Here is a 21,380-nt window from a genome sequence, read left to right as displayed (position 1 = left end):
GTTGCTTCGTCCAGCACCATCGTCCAGCCAGTTTGTCCCGCCCGATAGACAGGGATGGGAATAAAAACATTGCCGGCGAAAAAGCGGTCGAAGTCTCAACGATGCTGCGGGCTGGCGGGGTTCGAGCTGATAACAGACATGATAAGTTTGAACCGCGGAAACACGGCCTGCCAGCACAGGTGAAGTACACAGTACTTCCCACGCTCCCCGCGAGTCCTTGAAAGTGGACAATCTTGCAAGTTGCCACGAGTTTTCGACCTCCAGCGGACCATCCACTTACATCTTCGGCCGAACGAGCACCAAGTGCACGGCGCGTCGTGGTCATTCGTGGCATCAACAGGAAAAAAGTGCCCGTACCTCGCGAGTCAAGTTGTGCAGTGCAATTAACGGTCTGGATAAGCCGCTACGGGCGATGGCCGGGAGCAGTTTGTATTAGCAAGCGAGTGCAAGCAGCGCAGCGCAGCGTCTCATTCTCGAGTGTCTGAGACCGTTGTTGGCTGGGGCTCCTGGGCAGAAAAGTCGGATCCTGAAATCCTGGCAATTGCGCACCCAGCACTTTTGGCGACTGCAACCGTGCAACGTCGCTAGGAGCTTTTCCGCGGTTTACAGCTTGTTAGTGGTTAGTGTGTTCGTACACCACAGACGACGGTTGACCCATCACCCTGGCTGTCGTTCCGCCCACTCGGAGAATAATCCACTTGCAAATTGTGCAGAATTGAGAATGCGATCTCGATGGCGGCCGTTGTCCGTGTTCCCCAGCGTGCGTGTCTCGCTACCCATCAACGCTGAAAACAGGACTTTTGTGGTACTGAATGACGTTCCCCAAACGTGGCTTGCAGAATAGGCTGGAAGCTCCTGTCTTTCGATGTGTGGGGAGGGGGATGGTCGCACTGAAAACAGGCAAAAGTAAATTGCATGCTCGGCCGATGAGCTCTGAATGATGAAAGGTTGTCGTTATCGACATTTGGGCACCCGTGACTGTGTATCCGCAGTGGCAGACCCCTCCCCCTAAAAAGGGCAATTTCACGAACCCTTGAACCTTGTTCGGCCGGCGCACCGAGCCAGGTCTGGTGGGGGAGATTGGCCGCTGTGACACCAGGAGGAGGCTATTCCACGGCGGGTGGGAGCCATACTCGGTCCATGTCAAGGCATCGTGAGGAGCCACGATGGAGTGTTGTCTTGGTGCTCGCAATACTCGGATATTATGATGCTGAATACGTGCAGAATACGGCGGCTCTCATTTGACGGGGTCGGGGAATTAGAGTGCTTCCATGCAGGACGCGAATACGTGCTTGGCCGCCGTCTGAAGGTCGACGACACCTTATTCCAGAAGTATGAAGGCTGATGACAGGGAGTGGCTGTTATCGGGGTGCGGGCAGTCTCAGATTGTCTTGTCCGACGTTGAAAGAGTGGCTGATGGGATTTGGAGATCGACGACGGGCATCCCTTCGCATGCACGAACTGCATCGGGTTGCCAGAAGTCTGCTGGTGAGGCGACCAAGCATATTGCTTGAAAAGAGAGCGGAGGGCAGGACGTGTGAGGAGGATATGCTGGTCTTTGCAACCCCCGAGTGCCCCATCAAGTCAAGTGCCACACTCTGAAACGAGCACCTTCACTGAGCCTCAAGGGCGACGACCAGACATTTTAGTGGCACAGCCATCGACTGCGTGCCTGACACCTTGTATCTGAAGGGCTACCGATACACTGACGGGAGTGAGATGCATGCATCCACACCGGGCAAGGTGAGGTCGCGGGCACCGCCAGCGGCCGAGAGGGTGGATGAGAGACGAACTGATGATTTGCGTTGACCACGGACAGGCAGAGCACGCCAAATGATGGCGAGATGAGGGGAAGCTATCCCTGTCGGTGTCCAGGCCACCACTTGTGCAGTGTAAGAAGCTGGCGTCGCAGCGTAGTACGAAAACGAGCGCAGGCGGGGAGAAAGAGGGCACATAATGACCGAACCAGGTTAACTTGAAATCTGGATCTGATATACGATAGGGTCAAGGAGAATAAGACGAGGGGAATTTGGAAGTGATGGGAGCACCACGGAGCGGTAGTCGGCATCGGAGGAATAGGTTGATCGGATGCCGTGACATGGGGAAAATGCAGGTCTGGCTTTGATCGAGAACTGGTCAGGTCAGGTCTGGTCAGGTCAGGTCAGTCCGGTCAAGCGTGTGGTCGCATCTGGAATTTGCGAAAGGCGCATGGGAAAGTGAGCGGACCGGAGATGGCGCTATGTTGGTTGAGCAAGCGCCCAGGGTCTGGAAGGAGGAGGGCGAGGCCACCACCTGGCTAAAGACAAGACACACACGGCAGATACGGGACAGCCACAGACACAGACAGAGCTTCGTGGTCCTCATGCAAGAAACGTGGGTTTTGTGGCGGAACAGGAACCACCTCGTGAACAACACACGGCGGCGGCAAGGGCAGGACGTGGAGCGGGCAACTCCAACCCTAGGAAGGTGAGGTCGCAACGTGGTGGCTTGACGGACTTGGGATAGGACGAGGGGGCTAATCGTACCTTCCCAGGTTCTCTGTCGTTCCTTCCCTTGAGCTTCCCCTCACTGCGACCTTCCTTCCGTCTCGTTGCGCATGGCAGCAGGCTGCTCTTTCTGATTTGCGAGCTGAGGTAAGGAAGGAACGGCAAGAAACACGCGAGGTTGGTTTTGGTTGCCCCTGCCGTAAGTAGACGGAGGGACAAACGGAAGGACCCAACGCACCGGCAGGACCTGGAAGGAAGGAGAGGAAACAAACACCACATCTAAGGCAGGAAGGTGAGCAAGTAAGGTACCTACCCACGCCACCTCAACGAAGATACGAAAGAAGATCCCGATACTCTGGGCTGGCTTTGGCGATTGCCTTGCACTAAAACAAGCCAACATCGCCGTGCCAGGAGAGTCTGACGCCCCCAAATTCCCCATCCAAGCGGATACAAGTCCGCAGTGCTGAGAAAGGAAACACCTAGCTCGAATGGCTCGAATGGCGCTGGCGGGGCCGATCCGGGCCTCGCAATCCCGACTTTGGGCGAAAGCCTTCCACCCAAACACCAAGCCACCCTACCGAATTCAATCCTCATTTTCCAGCTACGACGTCCACCTCATTTCACTACCCAAACTTACGCGGTACGGACACAGCCAGAAAGAACCTTCGTGACGATGATGAATCAGGGCGTCCGCCGCAGGTAAAGAGGTAACAGGTGCGGCGCCCGCGTCATGGTCTCGATGCGTCCCGTGTCTACTGATCCAATCAAGGACTCCGATGCATCAATCATCGTCTCAATGTATGCCCGAGCCACACCCACTCTCCCACACCACACGCCTCTCGGCCACGCTGCTGCTGCTGCGGTGCACACCAACACCTTTTCCCACACAGATCTTGGTCCTCCATCGCCCATCGTTCAGCTTCTGCGTCTTGCTGCTGCATCCTCCATCGTCGTCCATCCAATTGGGTTAACCGCCCAGTTGCCTGAGCGTTCCGAGACATGCAATGACGCCTTGTCTTCTCTCTTGCTCCTTGCCTTAGCTTACCTCACCTTCATTGCCGGCTGCCGTTTTCTGCTTTCCGCCCAGTATCTGTACCTTCGGTGCGGCGAGCACCTCACCGCGTTTGCTGACGGTCTAGCTGCCCATGCCCACCTGCATCTCGGACACGCCTAACCAAAGCCCGCTCGCTACCTACGCGCAACTTCATCGGCGTCAAGACGCCAGCTCCGCCCGTCAGCCTGAATGCCCGTATCAGATCATTCCAGCCGTTGTCCGGAGCCAGTGAGGGGCGGATATGCGCACAGCTCGATCCGATGTAGCTTGCAGAGTGCAGCAACAAGACAAAGGAATCCCATCTGGGTACGGATACATCCACTCACTCGGGTGGATATCGCAGCCGCCTCCAGCCTGCAGCTTCCCTACCTAGCCTGATCCATTCCCTCCCCATGGCGGTGCCGCCGTCGTGGCTGTCATGGTCGCACAATTTAGCCATCATGTCTGGAGAAGCCCTTTGTAAGCCAACGAGACAGGACAAGGGCATCTGTCTCTCTGCCAAGGACCAACGCCAGACCCGGCCAGACCGCAACATGAGGGAAGGAAATCTGGACGGTATCAATCAGACGAAAGAATTGCACCACCATCCCGTCTGGAGGTCCATCGCGCCTCATCCGCATCCTGGCTGCTGGCTGGCAATGGTGGTCCCCCGGACGGCACGCTCTAGGGTGTACACGGTACTTTGACACCTCACCTTGCCTTCACCTTACAGTAGCTACTATTCGTAAAGCAGAGTCCAGAGCGAAGGAGAGAAGCATCGCCTCCGCCTTTACTGGGTACTCGATGCCGCTGGATGCCGCTACACCCATACGGATGGCCGTCCGGCATGACTTGGCACTTGAACCCCCCCAACCACGCTTCATGTCCAGACCAAGTGCGAAGGACGTCCCGCTCGGCCAAGACGCATGCCACTGCAGCCCTGCATGGACCAGCAACCGGCCAGCGGCCATGGTCCTTGGAACCTGGAAGAGCCCTGCCCATTCGCTGCCGCAGGCGGTACTTTGTCCCTTTCCGCCCTTGTCCAACCCACCTTGCGCGTCTCAAACCATGCACTTCGTCACCGTCAGTTCCACCTCCTGGTTTCTTGTGCATGGCATCTGTTCGAGCAGCAGATGCCATCTGAGGCCCATTCCTACACCACCTTGCCACCACACTGGCTGCTGCTGCTGCTGCTGCTGCTGCCACTGCCTAGAGCCAGTACCTTACGCACCGGGCTCAGTACGGGCACAAGGGCAATACTAGTCTTCTAGGGAGTACCTGAGTACCTACATACGGGCATCCAATGCCTGCCCTGCTGCAATGGAATAATACACCGTGACCTAGACATCGCTCCCGGTCCAAACCTGCTTTTTGGCCCTGGTGCTTTGCAACCACTGCAGCTTTGCAGTTCCCGTACTGCTCCCGCTCCCACAACTCCGTTGGCTGCATAGCAAGCGTGCACAACTCGCCGTTGATCCTGGTAACTGACTCTTATTGCCCATGCCCACGTCTTAAGACGTTCTATCCGTACGGAGACCTTACCTGGAGAACGGCCAGATAGGCATGCTCTCTGATGTGGAGCATCCGTCGGGCTTAATCGATAGACGCTCGCTCGGTCTGGTCCGGTGCGCAAAGCCTCAGACCCATGCCATCTCTGCTTTAATTGCGCCTATCCCACCATTAACCACCGCAGTTCTCTGTTCGTCCTGGTCTCCATTTTGGTGATCTATTAGACCCCAAGAGTGCCCACCCCTTTCCTCTTTGCTTCATTGATCGCGCTGGTACTCGACCTCACCTCGCTCCTGCCGTGCTTGGTTTTTATTTTATTCATTCACAGTGAGCTCTCCATCAACCGGCCCAAGCTTATCACGTCATTATCCTGACCCTTCCCGCACAGGCGCACTTGCTTTTGGGATCCAGGGAAAAAAAGACGAAACCGCGAGTTCCAAAAACAGAAAGAAGGCAGGCTACGGAATATTTGCGCGGCATGGCAGTGTCAAGGTCGTTGTAACATCATCTTGCCGGCTGGACCTCCTCAGCCTGCCCTCCGACCTCACCCTCCTCTTCGCCCACCCGCCTCGTCTTCACCGGTTTGCTGCAACTGCGATCTGGTGCAGGCGCGAAAACCAGGCCGCACTCAAAGTGCCAAAATGGGCAACACACACTCGATCGAGTCGATTCAGCAATCCGACCTTCACAGCAGCCCCAGCAGGAGAGCACCTCAAAAACTCTCCAAACCGAGAGTCGGAAACCATGGCTCGATATCTTCGGCACAGGCAGCTGGCCTACTAGGCAGCCACAGCCGCACCGGCTCCGTCAGTCTCCCGCCTTCTCGATCAAATTCCCGCGTCATGTCTGAAGCTTTTTCACCCGAGCCTCCGACCACCAATGAATTGCAGACCGACACATCTTCGCCAGCCGAAGCTTTTCCTCCAGTACCACCAGAACCCGAGTCTAAGCCAGAAACGCCGGCCGGAGACTGGAAGCGGAGAGCAAGCTTATTCCGCTCCAAGAGCTCCCAAGAGGCGCGTCGCAAGGATAAGAGGAGGCAGACAATATTAGTGAGCCCGGAAGCTGAAGATAGGATGTCGAGGGCAAACTCTATGACCTGGGAGTCTCAGAAGGACATGGACCAAGCCAGGCAGCTCCAAGTGGACAGGTACGTGACACCGGCTGGCCGCATGTCGGTGCACTCTAACTAACCTCCTGAAACAGCTGGCTCGTTCCTGGAAACCGACAATCCATAAACTACAACTTGATGTCCTACGAATCCAGGCGATTGCTAAATCTGAGTGAAGATCTCGCCGCTTGCGAGGAGAATTCCATCATGTCCGACAGCAAATTCGAGGCTTCGCCTTTCCAGGTGACGGCCAATACGTGGAAGAGTTCGCATCCGCACCAGCCACCGGCGACAACACCAGCAACACCGGTAGCAGCACCGGCAACACCACTGCCACTGCCACTTCCCAGGGCCAATTCTGACGTTTCTCTCTACGCCCCAGTCCGGCGACGATCCATGGTGCAGACACCAGGAGTCGCGACTCGCATTCCTTCGGCAACTGACTACTACTACTCCGCATCGAGGAGATCAAGCTTTCGGCACAGCATGCCGTCGACCCCAGCCGGCGGGCGATCGAGATTGAACTCTATTGAGGGAGGCTTCATGGCCCTGAATGAGCTTATAGAAGCAGAGCCCATGCCGGAGCTTCTGCCGCCGCCCGTCCAAGAGCCCGTTGAACGTGCCCTCACACCTTCAGACATGGACTATCGACCACTAGGCACGATGAAATTTGGATCATTGCGAATCACGAACGGCGAGGCTAGCCCTCTTCCCAGCCCGGACCTCGAGCCGTCAATCGAACACCAGGCGATGGCGGAACAGCTTGCGAACGACGATCTGAAGGGCGAGTTGGAGTATGGTAACTACGAGGTTGAGATTACTGTGTCGCCGGTACAGCGTGGTGCTACGCCTAAGGGACTCGGTCCGATTGAGACGACTTTGCTGGGGGTAGAATCACCCAGGTTACGAACAGACTCGTTAGTGGCCTCCCTTGCCAATTCTTGCAGAAGACGTCATTTATTGTAATAAATCGTGAGAAGACTCACGCTGACTCCACATTAGGCCGCTCAGCCCCGAGCTAAAGGTTGCATCCAAGCACACAGCGATGGAAGACCAGCTGTTCGAGGACGACGTGCAGGTTGAATATTCGGCCGAGATTCTAACCGTCAGAAATGACCCGAACGCGAAACCGTCTCTTGAGCAACTGCAAGCAGACCAGTCTCAGAAGCAATACCAGGGTGTCGTCCGCGCTGACAGCGGAGTCGTCACCAGCCCAACGACGGAATACCAGCCTGACAAGCCGCTGTCCAAGGCTGATTCCGGCTACAGTTCGAATGTCTCACTGAGGTCGTTCCATGCCAAGCCAAATGCGACCGGAAAAGATCGACCGGCACGCGTAACCACGGAGCAATTGGGCGACGAGAAATCTGTCTCCAATTCATCGCCCTTGGTTGCTGTTCCAGCAATCAGCACCATTAATATCGATCAGGTTGCGATTGATGCAGCTGGCTCAGACTCTGCCTCTTCCACTCCTCCGCCTGTGCCACCCAAGAACGAGTCCGTGACTTTGCCAAACACTAACACGATGACGATCACCTCTCCGAGACACTTGCAATTCTTCAACCTGGCTCGTCGGGACCGGAAAACGACTTTCGATATGGCCAAGGCCGCGGAAACCGGCTCCACATCGCCGCAGCCCGCTGAATCCAGCGCCGCCGACTCCGATAAGCCTCCAACTATGACAATTGGCAGTGGCTCTCAACGCGCAAGCAAGTTCCAGCGATTCCTCACCGGCTCGGGTATGCGAGGACCTCCGGCTGTTCATGACACCCACGCCGCCAACGATGCCGTTCCTACTGTACCTCAGGATGTCCAGACCAAGCTTGAGGAGCACTCTGGGCGGTTCCCGTTGTCCGCCAGGAGGCTGACTCTTCGGACCCGGGAAAGCAAGGACACCTTGAAGACGATCTTCAGTGTCGGCAGTGTCGAAATTGGGCAATCCGATGCACCAGACCTGGCGCCTATTGACAGAAAGATTGTTGTTAGGAAGCCAGTTCCCCAGGCGAGCGAGGCATCTGAGATGCCGAAGACACCTAAGACTCCCAAGACTCCCCGTCGTCTGTCGTTTCAGAATGTTGGCTCTACGATCGGACAGGCTGCTGCCTCGGTGATGCCGCGGCGCTCCATTCATCGGAAGCCTGTTCCATCCGCCAGTGCTGAGAAGGCGAAAGAGGAAGAAACCAAGGCCGACGAGATTTACAGCGGATTCGAATCCAGGATCACTGCCATTGGCAGTGTGAGCGACAGTGTTGGTAAGAGTTCTTTTGACCAAGCCTTCATGGCTCTGCCTCAATCGAGAGAGGCCGAAAGACCCCGCTCAGCTAGTCGCACCTTCACGATGACAGCGCAGATGGAGCGCAGTATGGGAACGCATCTTCGCGCACAAGGTCAGATGCCCTCGATGAACGGTGGTGGCGGGCTTGCTCCTTCGCCACGCAGCCAAACCTTCTCTGAGGCCGATCTCAGAAGAAAGACGTCGCCCCCTGTCAGCTTGCACACCCGAAGCGGCAAGAGCCTTCGAAAGCCTGCGCCACTGCGCCCGAAATCATCATCATCCAGCGAGGGGCAACAGAGACGGCAGAGTTTGTCCAGGCAAACCAGCCGCGAGACGATCTACAGTTACCCAGCAGCATCTCCCGGAGGAATTGACGAGACACTGGACGTCCCTCCTGTTCCGCCAATGAGCCCTCGCAGGTACACAATGCTTGAGCAGCAGTACGCGATGCGCCGTCAGGCTTCTGATGATAAGTGGCGCCCCAGTAATCAAGCTGGTTTGGCTCCTCCCCGTCCCGCCATGCGGAGCATGTCTACCATGTCCCCGGCACCTCCCGCGCGTCAACTCCGCCATCGGGCAAGTTACGACGGTTACTCTCAGCAGTATCGAGGACCAGTGGCGCGGGGGCCTCCCCAAATGGGCCAATCCGCCAGCCAAAGTGGCGCCTACTACCAGCAGCAGCTTCTGAAAATTGAACAGCAACACTGGGAGCAGGAAGAAGACGTTTCTCCTGACAATGTGCAGCCTGGTCTACACAGAACCCGCAGCCGCAGTCGCAGTGTGCATGCAAGCGGCAACCCGCCCTATAGAGTCCTGCACAGCTACAACTCTCCAGCCTACCGCAACGTACCCATCTGGGGCTGAGACTCATTCTCTTCCCGCCCTCACTTTCTTGCAAGATGGCGAGCACCACCAATGATTTCAACCAAAAAAACATTGCAAGCGTTTGAAACGACCCTCCAGTTCGCGCGACCAAGCGCCTCTTCTGTTCGCATTTCCCTATGTACAACTATTGCGCACACACTTGACGTACGACAAAACACCGACGTCTGCATGAAATGGTGACTCCTCTCACGAGCGCCCAAGAATTTTCGGATGTCCTTGTTCTTCTTCTCGCCTTTCTTTGAACATACACATACACTGTTGGATACCCACGGGGCCTGATGAACACGGATAAACACGGCCAACACATGAGAATTATACCACAAAAACAACAACGAGGTTTTCCCCTCCGTTGAGAGGGCGGCACAACAGTACACGACTCTTTCTCGTCTCTATGGATTTGGCTCTTGGTGGTCAATCGGCGTTATGGAATACCCATGAAATTGCTATGAGGAGGAGGTCAGCAGGGCACAATATGCTTTGCAAGGCTGATCTGGGCAAGAGAAATGCATCGTGAGCAGATACGGTGATGTAGGACAAACACGTTGGCGGGGTTTAGGTATCAGCCGTTCCCCGCCACGAATACAAGATGTTGACAGTGCATGGTTTATTCTTCGTGATATGTGACTTCGCTGAATCAAGGTGGTCCGTCTGAAACTGCAAATTACTCGGCATAATTCTCATACAACCTTTGACATGTTCTCATCCTTCCCGACCTCATTCTTCAACACGATTGCCCGCTCATTGTTCTTCTTCGCCCTGTCCGTACTGACGGTGCACATCGACGCCACCGTCGCCGCAACGCCGAACCCAATCGCCACAAGATACACGAGCCGGAAGCCGGCAACGTATGACTGCTTGGTCGCCTCGATCGCCAACGTCGTCAGCCGCGGTGTGGCCCCGGCGACGGCGCCGTACGCTGCCGCCGTATTCGTCCCCGCCGCCTTGACCAGGCCGGCCAGCAGCGACTCGGAGAAGTCAACCCCCGAGGCGTCGATTGCCGACTTCATCTCGCCGGGCAGCACTTCGGCGAGGCGGGAGGAGTAGATTGCTGTGTAGATTGCCGTTGCTACTGCGCCGCCGAAGAGGCGGAATGTGCCTGCCAGACCGACTGCTACGCCCCTGGGTTGGTGCTCATGTCAGCCAAAGTCGATGATGGGCTTGGGCTTGGTGTGTCATGGGCAGGAAACTCACAAATCGTTTTGATCTTCCAATCCAAAGGATAGCATCGTAAAGGAGAGCAGCTGGGGCGGTGTTATGGTGATGGCTGTGATCACGACCGTGACGATGGCTTGGGCGCGGTCGTTGGATCCGACTGATGCCATTGAGCCGATGAGAGCTGTCTGTACGACGGTGAATCCGACCAGCTGCCACTTTTCGTGGTGCAGGCGCGAGCAGATGAATACGGTGATCAAGCCGGCGGCTGGTTCTCAGTTAGTTCACTAGGTATCAGACATGGCAGGTTCAGGATGGGCTTTACTCCAGGTGCCGCAGGAGAACACAGTCGCGTAGACTCCTCTCAGGATGGTCTCCTCCGGCCCGACGAAGAAGGCTTGCGATTGTCTGGGCCAGAGGACGTTCATGCTGTAGTACAGCATGCCCCCGACGAAACACACCACCATGACCATGTCGAATCTGCGATAAGCCAGTCAGCATGTATGGACGGCGTAGACTTTTCACACGTTAACTTACTCTCTCACACGCCTGAACAGCTTGGGCGGGAACAGCGGGTACTCCAGCTCAGCAAACGCATCCCAGACGCCAACACCAACAAAACAGCAAACCCCCAGCACTATCGGAGCAATCGTGCCCGGGTGCGTCCACGGATACGTCCGCCCGCCAAAGTTGATGCCCAACAGGAACAGCACGCCGCCGGCCATGAAGAGGAACACGCCGACGTAGTCGAGCTGCGCCAGAAGCTGCAGCCGCGTCTTGCCGTCCCTGCGGTGCTTCATCTCAAAGTCGGGCGGGCGGTAGAAGAGGAACAGCAGCACGAAGGCGGCGCAGTGGAAGGCGAAGAGGTACCAATACGCGCCGCGCCAGCCGATGTCCTGGTGGGCGATGAAGGCGTAGCTGACGAGCGGGGAGGTGAAGGCGAGGGCGAGGGAGACGTCGAGGCCGCCGACGGCCTTGACGCGGTGGCGGTTGGGCACGCACTCCTGGACGCAGGCGTAGCAGAGCTCCTGGAAGCCGGAGCCGATGCCGAAGAGGGCGCCGGAGACAATCATCTGGTTGATGGAGCGGGCGGTGGCACCGACGAGGGTGCCGACGATGGAGACGGCGGCGCCGGTCATCATGAAGTAGCGCCGGCCGAAGATGTCGGAGAGGCGGCCGCCGACGGAGACGAGGATGGAGGCGCCGAGGGTCCAGGTGACGGTGATCCAGGTCGAGTTCGGGGAGGGCCCGAGGTCGGCGTTGATGTAGGGGAGGGTTGTGGAGGGGATGAGCATTGTCATTACGTAGGCGTTGATCTGGCCGCATAGTGCCTGTGGGATGAGCAGTGTTAGATTTTGATGGGCGGCAGTTTGGGATGAGGGATGGCATACAATGATGGCGAGAATGGTTTCTTTGCTGAGTTTCCCGTCGGTTTGAAGGTCGACTTCGGAGGGGGGGGTAGTTGGCGTTGTGGTTTCAACATGTTGGTGGGTTTGGTGGTCTATCTTTTCGTTGGATATGTCTGAGGTTGACGTCGAAGCTGGAGGTGCTGTTGAGATGGCCATGTTGGCGATCTATTTGAACAGACTAGGTGTCACCATGAGTACTGAGCCTCAAGAACAACACGCAAGAGACGAGTTCAGAGTAAAGGCCGCTAGCTATAAGTGACTATGCTAACTCCACGAAACGCTCCCAACTCCCTGGGCTCGGGTGCAGATATCCCTCCCATCTTTCTCATTGGTTAGAAGCTGTTTTGACAGACAACATCGTCATGCCGGAGCACAACGTTGTACGTCGGTAGCGAAGACCCGGTTGTGAATATGTAATACCTGACTGGCCAACACATTGGGTCCTTAGATCTCGGGGTTCTGGGGACAAGATCCGCCCGAAGCCCCGCCCCCGCAATGTTTCAATACAGGGTGAGTCGAGAGTCTCAGTTCTCCAGCATTGGCACCTCAAGCCATGTCTCAGGCTGCTGTCTTCTTAGTCTGCAAGAGCCCAGCTTGCAGACCCCGACAGAGCCAGTAAGGCTTGCAGCAGAAGAATTACCATAGTCTTAGCAGATTAGAACGCCGCCACTGAAGAAATGGTGGCTCGGATCAAGTTGGATGCAGGGGGAATGCTCGCGAAAGCTTTTCCTGGACTTCAGGATCAACGCCGCGTGAATCATTGCCAGAGCTCTTTCTGAGCTTGACAATCACAACTCTTTCAGCCTCCGGGGGGGGGGGGGAAACAGTTTGCGTATAACCAGTTAGTGGGCTTCCAAGATGGTAGAAGTCGCGTTCTACTTGGACCCTCGTGTAGTCTCTCGATGTCGTGCAATTTCGCTAGATTCGAAATCCACTTATGAAGCCAGTGTGAATTGCGCAACCTGCCACTTAAGCAAACAGCAAACATCTCGAACCGTGCCCCTGATTGAACGAACAAAAGCAAGCCATTGGTGGATTCCAGAGTCTTCTGGGAACCAACACACACGGTGTTGAGCAGCCGGTGCAACGGAAAAGTTGACCCGAGCCAACAGACAGACACCGCCGTCTCCTGTTTTCCCCCTTCCACACTACTGTCGAACTAGTCGACCAGTCGTCCACTCGGCATACGACCTCACCCGAGACACACATACGCAAACCCCTCACTTCCCAAGTCATCGCCAAAAACCCGCGGAAATCTGACTCAGAAAGAGAGGATATCTGACTCACAATGCGCGTCGCAGTATTCGGCGCGACCGGTGTCCAGGGCGCCGCCCAGATCTCCGCCCTCGCCTCCGCATCTCACCACGCCATCGCCGTGACGCGGCGATCCGTGGACCCCACCACCCTCAAATCCTCCGATGCAGACGGTGATGCTGCTGACGCCGCCGCCCGCGCTGCACTTGCAGCTGCAGCGGAGACCCGCACCGCGGACTTCACCTCCGTCGAGACGCTCCCGGCCGCGCTTGCGGGCGCGGACGCCGTTTTTCTCAACCTGCCGTCCTTCCAGCCCCGCGAGCCCCTGGTCGCTGCCGCCAAGGCCATCGGGGAGGAGGCCGCTGCGCAGGCCGCGACGGTGAAGCTCGTCGTCTTCAACACGAGCTTCCCTGTTCCGGAGAAGGATGCCGGCATCGAGGCGCAGGAGACCCGCCGGGAGATGCGGCGCGTGCTTAGGGAGGCGACTAAGGGGAGTGGCGTTGCGGTGCTCTCGCTCCAGCCGGTGGTGTACTTGGATAACCTGCTCGAGGGCTGGGCGCTGCCGCGTCTCAGGGATGAGGGGCGCATTGTGTACTGCCACAAGCCTGACCTCGAGGTCTCCTGGATCTGTCACGATGACTTGGCCGCGCTGATGGTTGCCGCGCTGGAGCGGGATCCGAAGGAGCTTGACGGGCGGGACATACCGGTGGGCGGGCCGGAGACGGTGCGGTTGTCGCAGCTTGCGGCGAAGCTCGGCCGCGCGTGGGGCCGGGAGGTCGGGCACGAGAATCAGAGCGTGGACGACTTCGCGGGGGAGATGGCGGCGGCGTTGAAGGGCGCGCTGGAGTCGCAGTCCGGCAAGGAGGTGGAGACTGTGGTTGAGGAGACGAGGAAGGCTTACACTTGGTACAACGAGGCCGAGGAGAAGCCTTTCAAGGTCGATATGGGGCCGGTCTTGAAGGAGTTTCCGGCCAAGCTGACGCCGATTGAGGAGTGGGGGAAGCGCAAGGGGTGTCCGATCAAGACGAAGGGAGGATTGTGAGTGGAGGGCATGGCGGTATTAGTTGGGTCACATGGCGGCGGTGTTTCTGTTGCTTGAGGTGGCTGATGATTCTTTCGGGGTTTTTCGTTCGCGAGAGAAAGGAATTTTAAAGGCAGTGAAAGAATACGAGTTCACTCATAAATCATAAAACAAGCCGGGACCGGTGTGCGGAGAAGTGGGGCCGGTGACGGACTTTAACTCCGAAACAACTGGATCTCACTCTTCCCGGAGCTCATGCGCTGAACTGACATCAGTCTACCAAATTTTACCAGTGCATCAAATATGATTTTCGCCCATCCACAGCCACGCGTGAGGTTTGGCACGACCATGGCGAAGCTGACAGTCAAGGAACTAATCATGCATACCTACCTGTACTTATCTATCCGTTGGTGAAAGCCTGCGTTCCACTTCTGCAGAATACGGGCTTATCATTGGAAGTTCTCGGAGCGGGGTAGGAGGCATGGTGCTTCTCACTGAAAATCAGGCTGTGATATGAGGCCAATCAGTGAGCTCATGTCATGTGTGATGTGTTGTCAATCACTTGCTCATGTCTTATGTCTGACACTCTCTTTCCAACGTGAGCCCCTTCATTCGAACTTCTGCTTCTTAAGACTTTTGTAAAGTTCCGAGAATGTCTGATTCGTCTCTACAGTTCCCAGTGCCACTGCCGGACTACCTCGCCAATGTCTTGTACATCATGGACGCTTGTCAGACGTGTTCCGTGTTCTTCCATATCTCAGTCTCCCCCCATACCGATATCACTCAGTATGAAAGAGACTTTACGTTTGACGAACGAAGAGAAATTGAAAAGTCTGTGCAAAGCTGTAGACTATGTCGCCATATTCTAAGTGGACTGGGGGGGCATAGCTGGCCCGAAGACTACGACCAGGACACAGACCACATACCGGACAGCTACGACGAACGACTAAGCATAATGACATGGGTACATTCAAGTCAATTCAAAGTTGACGAGAACCGTATATCATCATTAACTTGGCAGGTGATGGAAAATGGAATGAGAATGGGGTGGCGTCCAACTACTCACTGCTCCGTGTGGGCAGACCAATGTATGTCAACTCCATCACGATTAGAAGCATGGTTCTCCACTGACCTGGGGGGCTTAGCTGGTTTTGCACTCGATGATAGCGTTGAGACGGAAAGCAAGAATACGCCGTTTTCTGGCGATTTTGCTGACTGGCCTCCAGATATCAATCACAGCCCAGTAGAGATCATTAGGATCACTCAAAAGCTGTTGAGCAATTGCTTGGAAAATCACGAATATTGTGGACTCTCTGTCACACAGCAGCACGAAGCGGGAGAGCTGCCATCTCGAGTTATATCCATACAAGATGATGGTGGGGTTCTTTCAGCGAAGCTTGTCGAAACAAAAGGCTTGAAAGGCACATACTGTGCGTTGAGTCACTGCTGGGGAGCGGAAGACAATCATCCACCGAAGACCACACGGGAAAATATCAAACATCATCTTGCATCAATACCCTGGAGCTACCTACCAAGTACGTTTCGCGACGCCCTCAATTTGGTCAGCGCGCTCGGACTTCAGTACATCTGGATCGATTCACTTTGTATCATACAAGACGACAAAAGGGACTGGGAGCATGAAGCAGTGAGAATGTCCTCGGTTTATCGCAAAGCTTTCCTCGTAATCGCAGCTGTGAACTCGAAAGACTCTACCGAAGGCCTTGTCGGACCTCAGCTCCCACTACCGATTTTCAGATGCCCCATCACCGTGCACAACGGTCCTGATCAAAGCATTCAGCAAGCCAATATGCTCCCAATACCAGGCGGTTCAAATCCTTCAGTTGAAGGCCCTTTACAAGAAAGAGCCTGGGCTTTTCAAGAGTGGTACCTTGGTCGAAGGATTGTCTTTTTCACGTCAAAGGGCGTCATGTGGAAATGCAACGAAATAGAACTCGACACACGCGGGAACTTCCGGGAATTAGGGCTCTATGAAACCTCCTCTTGGCTTCATTGCTTCACGTGTTACTCTGAGAAGAAGTTAACAGTTCCATCCGATCGCATACTAGCTCTTCACGGGATTGCAGAAAAACTGAAGGAGGACAGGGACGATTCGTTTGCAGCTGAACTTGGTATTTGGGAACATGGGCTTGCGGAACAGCTTCTGTGGAAACATGAGGGTGTGCCACAACATGAATTTCCCGGTCTACCATCTTGGTGCTGGGCTGCCACTGGGGGAGGGAAGGAATGGGTTACAAGGAACAATTCGAGCCATACCATGCAAAACGTCAGTCTGGGGAATTCAGGTTCTCTGGACGCCTCTGGTATGCTAATCAAGGTTACGACTCCATCTTCGTGTCTGTGGGAATGTTGCTTAGCCGAGTTTTCAGACGTCGGTGCCCACGAGTCTTGCATGCGGCCGGGTTATTGCGGAGAAACGGACAACGCAGAGAGATTCCTAATGCTTGGTGATGGTGGTACGCGCATACTTGGTGTTGGCGTGTTCGATGACTGCGAACACACTCCCGAGTGCTTTTGCTTCGTTCTGACCTTCGTGGAGCGCGATGAGAGTGATCCATTGTACGTGTTACTTCTCCAAGACTGAGAATTATGAGCCTGCTTCTTACGTTTGTTCCTAGTAACTACATTTCCGAATCTGGAAGCTTTGGATCTGAAATAGCATTTCCTCCTCGGGCCGGAAATCAAGACAGCGAATTTGAGAAGGGTGACGTTGGCGGCAGTGAAGGTGACAGCTCAGAAGTCCACAGTACGGACGGCAGCGACTCAGCGTATCCGCGAGAAGACGAGGTGAGTTTTCAGCCCTCCCATTCCAAGTCATGGGAGGTTGCGGCTGATGCTGGGTAGCACGTGTGCGTCGATATGAGCGAAGTCATAAAGTCTTCAGGAATCTACTGGTCTTTGCTTCTTCAACCTGTTGATGACACATTGACAAAGTTCAGGAGAGTCGGGATGGCTCTGATATGGCCACGGGGATTGAAGGAAATAGATTCTGATGTCAAGACATTCGAGATTGTTTGATGGAACAGGCTTATGGAGGAGACGACATCCACAAGCTTTGGCAAAGACTTCATGCTCTTTCATCTTTTTAGTTGGGTCTCAATTTTGTGTGTGATTTTGATTTGAATATTCCTTCAATAGGAATCATCACCTTTGCCTAACGGTCGACTTCGCGGCATAAACGAGGTCTAAGAATAGGTACCTGTTGCCAACGCCATCGATCCAATGTAGAAGAGCCATAAGGTATTAGCCAAGGCTCTTGAGGTTATAGTTGGACGCAACATGAGAACACTTTCACATTTTGCCGTGGTCTCCCCGTGGGAGAATTCTCACACAAATATTAGACCATTTGCAAAGTCCAGTCACCTCACGCGTACGTCTCGCCAGCAACAAGTTTCTCCACAGGCCGCGAAGAAAAGCCCACTCGCCGGCGATCTCTGCCACCAGTATCATCCTCCGAGATGACGCCGTACTGTAAGTGACGAGCCGCGGCGTCGACCTCGTCCTGGCCAGCATGGGCAGCAGCGCTGATGACCAGGGAACACGATCCCGCGATCGGCATCCCCGGGTCCAATTTCCAAGCCGAAAGACCTAGGAGTAACAGAATCATGGCACCTCCGAGGCACAGAGACAATACAATGGGTGGCGGAGAGTACCCACATCCGGTAACAGACCGACCGGCTATCAACTCGCCGTTGTTATCATAAATCTCGAGTTGTACGAGATATATGCTGCGCGACACTGACCAGTACATGAACGCCATGATTAACATGATGGGCACGATATAGCGGTACGGCAGCTGTAGCCAGAATGTGCTTCGCTGCTCGCCTTAAGGCCGGGTGACTCGCAGAGGCTTGCGTACCGATGCGAAGCGCGCGTACTCGTGCGCCATGACCATGCAGGTGAATACGTTGTTGTAGAAGAGGTAGACAAAACTGAGGACGATCTGGGGCGTGTTTGCGAGGAGAACATTGGAGATCAGCGAGTTCCCGAGGGTAAATTCTATGGTGTTCGCCGGCGATGTGTTGAATCCCTGCATGAAGGACATGTTTGACCTCTAACTGCCGCTTCTTGCGGTGGAGTATAAATAGAGCCCCGCAAACCACACCACGAGGCATCTGTGAGTTTTCTTTGTTAAAGAGCGGTCCCAGATACATGCATTTAGCGTGTACTTACAGGGCCATGCAAATGAACCAACGGCTGCCACTCACTGCTCGAGCCCAGCGGTGAGGTTTTCGTTTATAGGTTAAAGACATGTTTCGAGATCCTGAGATGTACACTTTCTTCCAAGACTGCTTTTGGACTACGGATTTGGTCACCGGACCTAGGTTCGTGGTCTCGTCGTCCGGCTGCTCTAGGAATGAGCTGATGGCGTCGCCCACGGTTCCCAGCGGCTCGAATTTGCGAGAGAAGGCCGTGGTCAGGAGATAAACGACTTTGACAGCATTGAAAAGAATGACGATGGTCAGCAGTGTCGTGCTGACCTGGATTTTGCAATTTCCGGGGAATTGCTCGGCGAGGCAGTAGAGAATCGGAGCGTCAAAGGAGCTCCCGCATGAGCCGGAGTTCGAGGTGTCGCGACAGACGCCCTCGATCTTCCACGAAGACGTGTGGGCCACCAAATTGTTGAAGTCGCGGTTGCTTCCCGAGTTGTCGTAGTTTCCAACATTGCCGTGGCATAGCCGGTTTTCACTAGTGTCGGTGTCCTCGGCTTTGTGCGTCCACACCTGGATGATGCTGTTGTTATTGGGGACCGACGTGACCAGCAGTAGATTCTTCCAAGACGATTCATATAATGAGTTTTGATACGCTTGATGCACTGTGAGTTGTCGAGGCGTGTAAGGCTTCCGGCTTCTGCGGAGGCCTGAATCTCTTTCAACTGCCTTACGTTGGCTGTACCTAGCCCGCTCCATGCGTGGACGCTCATGGCGAGTTCCGTGTCGTTCCATGCGGCTCCCTTGAGAAAGTCTTGTGTAACCAATGCAGCTTGATAATCGACCGAAGATAGAGTTGAAAAGATCACGGAGTTGTAGCTGAAAGGAGTTAGTTCGGCCTTCATCTTAACGATTGAATCAAAAAAGCACCCCTCATACTTATACCAGGTGTAGTGGGATCGAGCTTAGAAATAGCAAAGCCCACAAACACACGCGCCAGAACGATATGTGTCCCAAATTACGCACACTTGGAACACCGATGTCGGACCCAGACAAGAACGCCCACGTTTACAGTAAGGACGAAAGAAGCGACGACAGCGCCCGCAGACACTGTTGTTCTCCATGAGTTCAACCCCCTGATCTTATGATCAACAGCGGGAGGATCGTTCTCATATGGGAGAGGTCTGATTTGGGTCACAGGTTGCTTCGTCTCGATCGACATCATATCGATTGCAGACGGCAGTTGCATCGATTGAATGGGCGATGCGTGTCGACGGCCCGTATTTGTATTATTCCAAACGAGTTCAACGGTTCTCAGATGCAGTGTAGGAATGCAGTAAGTAGAAGTTTTGTGGCGTTTTTGAAGTGCGACGCGAACATCCTTTAGTGACAAAGTTGGTCTTCCCAACTGTCCTTTCGATGGTTTTGTTTCACTAATCTCAGCTTCTTGAACACAGGACTTGCCAGTCTTAAGCCACATTGCTACTTCAACTATCGGTCTGAGCTTGCATGTTCTGCCCGGAGTTCCAATCTTGTGAGAGGCGTCGGTCTATTTCAAAAGCTGCCATATCAGCCTTCGAGACCTGTAGGGTGGTCGTTCTGAGACCAGCCTCTTGCTTCTGCACGCATGCTTTGAAAACTGATTCATATTAATGATTTATTCCCTTTCCGCCCTCATCTGGAGCTTCGTCACAAAGCAACACCGTGTCCGGCTCTTTTCCGAGTTCCGATGTCATGGGTCTCCTTGGAAGCCTCGTAAGCCATTGACCATGGACGTTTTCTTCATACGGAATTGGGAGAAGCCGGATCCATCACGCAACCCTAGGCTACCAGAGAACTCACGGGCAACATCAAATAACAGACTATGTCGCAGACATCACAAACGGAAGCTGGGACCAGTCAACTAATGGTGTACATTGGCGTCCTGGAGCATTGCGGGCGCAAATCAATCGAACGTCACGAGAGATGTGCCCGTTCCGACAACGATGACTGTGTCTTAAATGAGCCACTAGCAACAAACTTCGAGCTCTCCAAGTACCAGGGCGACATCACAGACGATAGAAGCGACCATAATGGCGTGAAGAAGAGCTCTTCCATGCCGTGAAATAGAGCGACCCAAATGGGGAAGCACAGTCCCTCCTCGCCAAGCCATCGACGGAGAAATCTGTACATCACGATCCGCGGCAGCTTGCTCGGAATTCTTGTCGTTGGTTCCGAGAGAAGCATGATTTCAGCACATTACTAGTCACTTCATCTGAACCGTTGGTTTAAAGTTCTCGCTGCGTCATCACGGATCTATACAGCTTCTACGGTGGCGCGTTTTGCTTCGTCAGCGGCATCTCCCATTGTTGTAAGTAACCGCGCGGGAAGATCTCCCTGGATCTTGGCGTTCATCCTATCTAGCTCCACGCTCCACTTTGTCATCCGAATCCCGGCAGGGTATGTCCTAGTCTCCTTGCGGTGTAACTCATAGTGTACTGGATACCATTCAAGTCTGTCTTTGTAGCTGTCAGGGTGCGCTGCCCCATGGTTTTACTTGGCTCACTTGATAGCAGTTTCTGTGATGGAAGAGCGATAGAACTTACAGGAGCTTCGTTGGCCGATACAGTCAATAAGGTTTGATCGTTGCAAAATTTGATGAATCTCTTGATCAAAGGCCACTCGAGTTCTGATAGGCCGATCAAAGCATAGCAATGCAAGGGCCGAGAACAGAGTTCTCAATATGCGAATATCCAAGGTAGGGCTAATTTCTGAGACTCAACTCTATCCCGAAATGCAGATTCGGTAAGTAGACTTGAACAACAAATCATGAGCCGGTGGGATACACAAATGCCAAGACAGCGGGGGCCAGGCTGTGCCATACCATAGTAGGGACGTGATGAACTACATCTTACACCAGTCAGAGCTTCTAATATCTCACCAAATGAAGTTCCTAGCGGTCGGAACTCGGCGCTGTTGCGGATCATTAGAGCGTATGCGTTACTCTGGATCCTGTCATACCCTGTGAAACTCCATCTACGATGAAAGTAAGCTTGGGACTGCAGCTCATCGTGCTGCCGGAACTGCACTTCTGATT

General features: G+C 54.6%; 6 protein-coding genes across 6 annotated transcripts; 3 read left to right on the top strand and 3 right to left on the bottom strand.

Moving 5' to 3' along the window:
- Positions 1 to 5,669: 5,669 nt before the first annotated feature.
- On the top strand, positions 5,670 to 9,278 carry CGCA056_v012087 (uncharacterized protein; the record flags this gene model as incomplete). The annotated part of the gene is made up of 3 exons (XM_037327331.1): positions 5,670 to 6,178; positions 6,235 to 7,056; positions 7,142 to 9,278. The coding sequence occupies 3 exons, from the start codon at positions 5,670 to 5,672 to the stop codon at positions 9,276 to 9,278; spliced, it is 3,468 nt and encodes a 1,155-aa protein (XP_037173721.1).
- A 698-nt stretch (positions 9,279 to 9,976) lies between these two features.
- Positions 9,977 to 12,016, bottom strand: CGCA056_v012086 (Trichothecene efflux pump TRI12; the record flags this gene model as incomplete). The annotated part of the gene is made up of 5 exons (XM_037327330.1): positions 9,977 to 10,418; positions 10,491 to 10,719; positions 10,777 to 10,931; positions 10,989 to 11,782; positions 11,843 to 12,016. 5 exons carry the CDS (start codon positions 12,014 to 12,016, stop codon positions 9,977 to 9,979), a joined length of 1,794 nt encoding a protein of 597 aa, XP_037173720.1.
- A 1,132-nt stretch (positions 12,017 to 13,148) lies between these two features.
- azoB (NAD(P)H azoreductase) lies at positions 13,149 to 14,156 on the top strand (the record flags this gene model as incomplete). The annotated part of the gene is made up of 1 exon (XM_037327329.1): positions 13,149 to 14,156. One exon carries the CDS (start codon positions 13,149 to 13,151, stop codon positions 14,154 to 14,156), a length of 1,008 nt encoding a protein of 335 aa, XP_037174511.1.
- Positions 14,157 to 16,593: 2,437 nt separating this feature from the next.
- On the top strand, positions 16,594 to 17,171 carry CGCA056_v012084 (uncharacterized protein; the record flags this gene model as incomplete). Its single annotated transcript, XM_037327328.1, has 3 exons — positions 16,594 to 16,712; positions 16,772 to 16,940; positions 16,998 to 17,171. 3 exons carry the CDS (start codon positions 16,594 to 16,596, stop codon positions 17,169 to 17,171), a joined length of 462 nt encoding a protein of 153 aa, XP_037174505.1.
- A 346-nt stretch (positions 17,172 to 17,517) lies between these two features.
- Positions 17,518 to 18,198, bottom strand: CGCA056_v012083 (uncharacterized protein; the record flags this gene model as incomplete). Its single annotated transcript, XM_037327327.1, has 2 exons — positions 17,518 to 17,949; positions 18,013 to 18,198. 2 exons carry the CDS (start codon positions 18,196 to 18,198, stop codon positions 17,518 to 17,520), a joined length of 618 nt encoding a protein of 205 aa, XP_037174500.1.
- Positions 18,199 to 18,322: 124 nt separating this feature from the next.
- CGCA056_v012082 (uncharacterized protein) lies at positions 18,323 to 19,209 on the bottom strand (the record flags this gene model as incomplete). Its single annotated transcript, XM_037327326.1, has 2 exons — positions 18,323 to 18,960; positions 19,050 to 19,209. The coding sequence occupies 2 exons, from the start codon at positions 19,207 to 19,209 to the stop codon at positions 18,323 to 18,325; spliced, it is 798 nt and encodes a 265-aa protein (XP_037174488.1).
- Between the last annotated feature and the right edge of the window lie 2,171 nt (positions 19,210 to 21,380).

The sequence above is a fragment of the Colletotrichum aenigma genome, assembly GCF_013390185.1.
Source record: "Colletotrichum aenigma strain Cg56 chromosome Unknown KSG_Cg56_contig08, whole genome shotgun sequence".
In the NCBI taxonomy this organism is placed as follows: domain Eukaryota; kingdom Fungi; phylum Ascomycota; class Sordariomycetes; order Glomerellales; family Glomerellaceae; genus Colletotrichum; species Colletotrichum aenigma.
Note: the sequence above shows the minus strand (reverse complement) of the source record. Positions and strands in the feature narration are given on the sequence as shown.